This window comes from Miscanthus floridulus, chromosome 15 (assembly GCF_019320115.1).
Source record: "Miscanthus floridulus cultivar M001 chromosome 15, ASM1932011v1, whole genome shotgun sequence".
Taxonomy (NCBI): Eukaryota; Viridiplantae; Streptophyta; class Magnoliopsida; order Poales; family Poaceae; genus Miscanthus; species Miscanthus floridulus.
In genome coordinates, this window is record NC_089594.1 from 30042059 (window position 1) to 30045181 (window position 3123).

The 3123-nt window shown below is 45.9% G+C and overlaps 1 protein-coding gene across 1 annotated transcript; it reads left to right on the forward strand.

Moving 5' to 3' along the window:
• Positions 1 to 2138: 2138 nt before the first annotated feature.
• On the forward strand, positions 2139 to 2672 carry LOC136507293 (uncharacterized). Its single transcript, XM_066502062.1, has one exon. It carries the CDS (start codon positions 2139 to 2141, stop codon positions 2670 to 2672), a length of 534 nt encoding a protein of 177 aa, XP_066358159.1.
• Positions 2673 to 3123: the final 451 nt, after the last annotated feature.

The following is a 3123-nucleotide window of genomic DNA, read 5'->3' on the forward strand; positions in this document are numbered from 1 at the left end:
ATGGCCACACTCAATTCTGATCCTAGATTTATAAATTGCCCGTGTGTTGATCACATTTGAGGATAATTCTAGGCATTAGGAGAAGATTTATACCACATTAAGAATACCAGGAATCAAAAGAGCAATCCTCACATCCACATACCAAAGATTCTAAACCTAATCGTTTAGAATATCTTATATTTGTATCATATTGCAAAGAATCTGCCAGAAACATTTACTGATAATAAGAGTGACAAAATCCTCTTATCCTAATTATAATACGTCCGAAAGAATGGAGGTACCAATTAAAACCATTCAACTCCCACTTCCAAAGAAGAGGGGGAGAAGTACGGCTGCTCCTAAGAATAATGCTCCAAATAAGCGTCCAAGGATACCGAGGACAAGATCCTCCAAATTAGTAAATCCAAGCCAACCTCAAGTTGGTAGACACCCAAATGAATGAGCATCCAAAACCCAGATCAAAATCCACCTGGATCAACGTTGCACCCAAATTCTGATCCTAGAACATCGGAACACCCTGACTCCATATGAGAAATGACTCGGAGTCCAAAAAGGTTACCATTTTCACATGCTATATTGATTTCAAGAACTGAATCAATCATTTAAAGACTACAAATTGCCACGACATATACTCCTCAAAGATTGCTCTTCACCTTACTAAATCCAAACCAAAAAGTCCTAGGTAGAGTGTCTTCACACTCAAATTTGAATAAACTAAAAGGTGGCAATTAAGGAGATTGCTCTTGTTCAATGATGAAAAGTATTAACATAGTAATATCTTTCCTCATAAAGTTTCTTTTTAGAAGCAAGATGGTGAACAATGAGAGCTTGTAGCATATGGTTTCACACAGAGACCCATCATAGTATACCCCATTGTATGTGTGAAAATGAAGTTTTTCAAATTCAATAATTGACAGATCAAATGAATTTAACAGATTTCGGACGTATAAGTCCCAATGGACTTCACATTCTGAATTCAAATACAAATCACAACATACATTATATATAATGAAGCATGATTGTGTATATTGGTTATTTTGATATTATCATGGTATAGAAATAATTATGTAATCATTTGAGATACAATTTCCATCACGTGGATTTGAGATGAAGGATTTGGGTAAGATCAAATATTGCCTAGGCTTATAGCTTGAGCACCATCCTTCAGGGATTTTAGTGCATCAATCAGCCTATATCTAAAAAATATTGAAGAAATTCAATATAGACAAATCATATCATAACAAAACCCCGATGGTTGTTCGTTCTTTAGAAATAGAGAAATATCCATTTAGACCACGGGATATTGGGAAAAAGATATTGGGATCAAGTTTCCATATCTTGGTGTCATTGGAGCACTTATGTATCTTGCAAATTGCACCAGGCTTGATATCGCATTTGCAGTGAATATACTAGTTAGACATAATGCAAATCCAACTCACTGTCATTAGACGGGAGCGAAGCATATCCTTAGATATCTTAGTGGCACAAAGAATTTTGGTTTATTCTTTAAGAGAAATCATGATCCCAATATGATTGGATACACGGATGCTGGTTACTTATCTGGCCCCCATCCCAAACCGGATTTGTATTCTTACATGGAGGTACAGCTATTTCATGAAGTCTTCTAAACAAACTCTGACGACGACCTCTACTAATCATTCTAAAATTATTGCTCTATACGAGGCATCACATGAATGTGTATGACTTTATAGAATGATTAACCACGTACAATAGTCATGTGGTCCGGGCAATGAAGTTTTTTTTTTACAACATACGGGCAATGAAGTTGATGTCACCAGCAGCTTCGTCAATGGCACCAATCAAGGCTGCAACATACTGTGCGTTTGGACCTTTGGCATTCCTCTTTGTAATCGTCGATTGAACCACATGAGTCCTTTGGCCTTCCATGAACCGCCACGGCCACGCCGGTGAGCACTACTCACCTGTGCTACGAATTCGCCGCCCACTCACAACTCCAACTCTACTTGAATGCGTGCATGATCATCAATTCGCTGTCATCTGCTATTTATAAGCCTCAGCTCGATCCCGGCTGAACCACCCCTCCATCCATCTTCTACTCCGGCCAGAACCACAAAGACCACGAGCGTGCACAAGGTCGAGCACCTGGCAATCAGGCAATGGCAATGGAAGCAGCGGCGGCGGCGGCACCACGCCCGCGTCACACTCTCACCGCCGTCGTCGTCGCGCTGGCGGCGGCGCTCCTTGTCTTCGCCCACGGCGTCGTTGCCGTGACGCCGCCACGTGCCGTCGCCCCCGCCGCCGCCGTGCGGTCCTGGGTGGCGCGCCTGCAGGTCCTGCACGACCTGTCAACGACCTCCCTCGACGTCGACGGCGGCGCCGGCGCCGGCCAGCAGCAGCAGGGCGGGGGCGGGTTCGCGGAATGCTGGGGCGCGGTGATGGGGCTGAGCTCGTGCTACAGCGAGATCCTGATCTTCTTCGTCAACGGCGAGTCCTACATCGGGCCCGAGTGCTGCGTCGCCATCCGCGGCGCCACGCGATACTGCTGGCCCGCCATGCTCGCCTCCGTCGGGTTCACCGCCGAGGAGGCCGACGTCCTCCGTGGATTCTGCGACGGCGAGGAGGCCGCACACCAGCTGGGCGGCACGCCGCCGCCCGTGCCCGCTCCCGGACGGGGAGCCAGGCGGCTGTGAGAGAGTGACCAGCTAGCGTACCTCGCCGGCCGGAGTCGAGGTCGAATAAGCTAGGCCGGAGTCGTGCGTGGTGTGCTAGGGGTTTTTGTACAAACACGGCACTGCATGTACGTGCCAACCTGCCACGTCAATAAAACTGAACTGGATTTTCATATTTCTCAAATTTTCTCTTTTGTTAGCTTTTATTATTTTGTGCACTGCATATTCATAATTCTCTATTTTACCCGATTTGGAGAGGAATTCGAGTTCGCGAGGTGAAAGGTCGTCCAGGGGTGGTAATGGGCCTGCCAATGGCCCCTTAGTAATTTAGTTCAGCCATAGCCCAACCATCAGATTTGTAGGCCCAAGAAATCTCGTCCCGTTGCTCGTTGCAGTTGGAACAGCCCACCATAGGAAACTTGGACCCAGTCCTTTACTCATGTTGGGATGAGGCCTTTTTTTCCAACTTTTT

Bases quoted from the DNA above. Each gene is read 5' to 3' on its own strand.
- LOC136507293 (XM_066502062.1), top strand. From the start codon at position 2,139: ATGGCAATGGAAGCAGCGGCGGCGGCGGCACCACGCCCGCGTCACACT.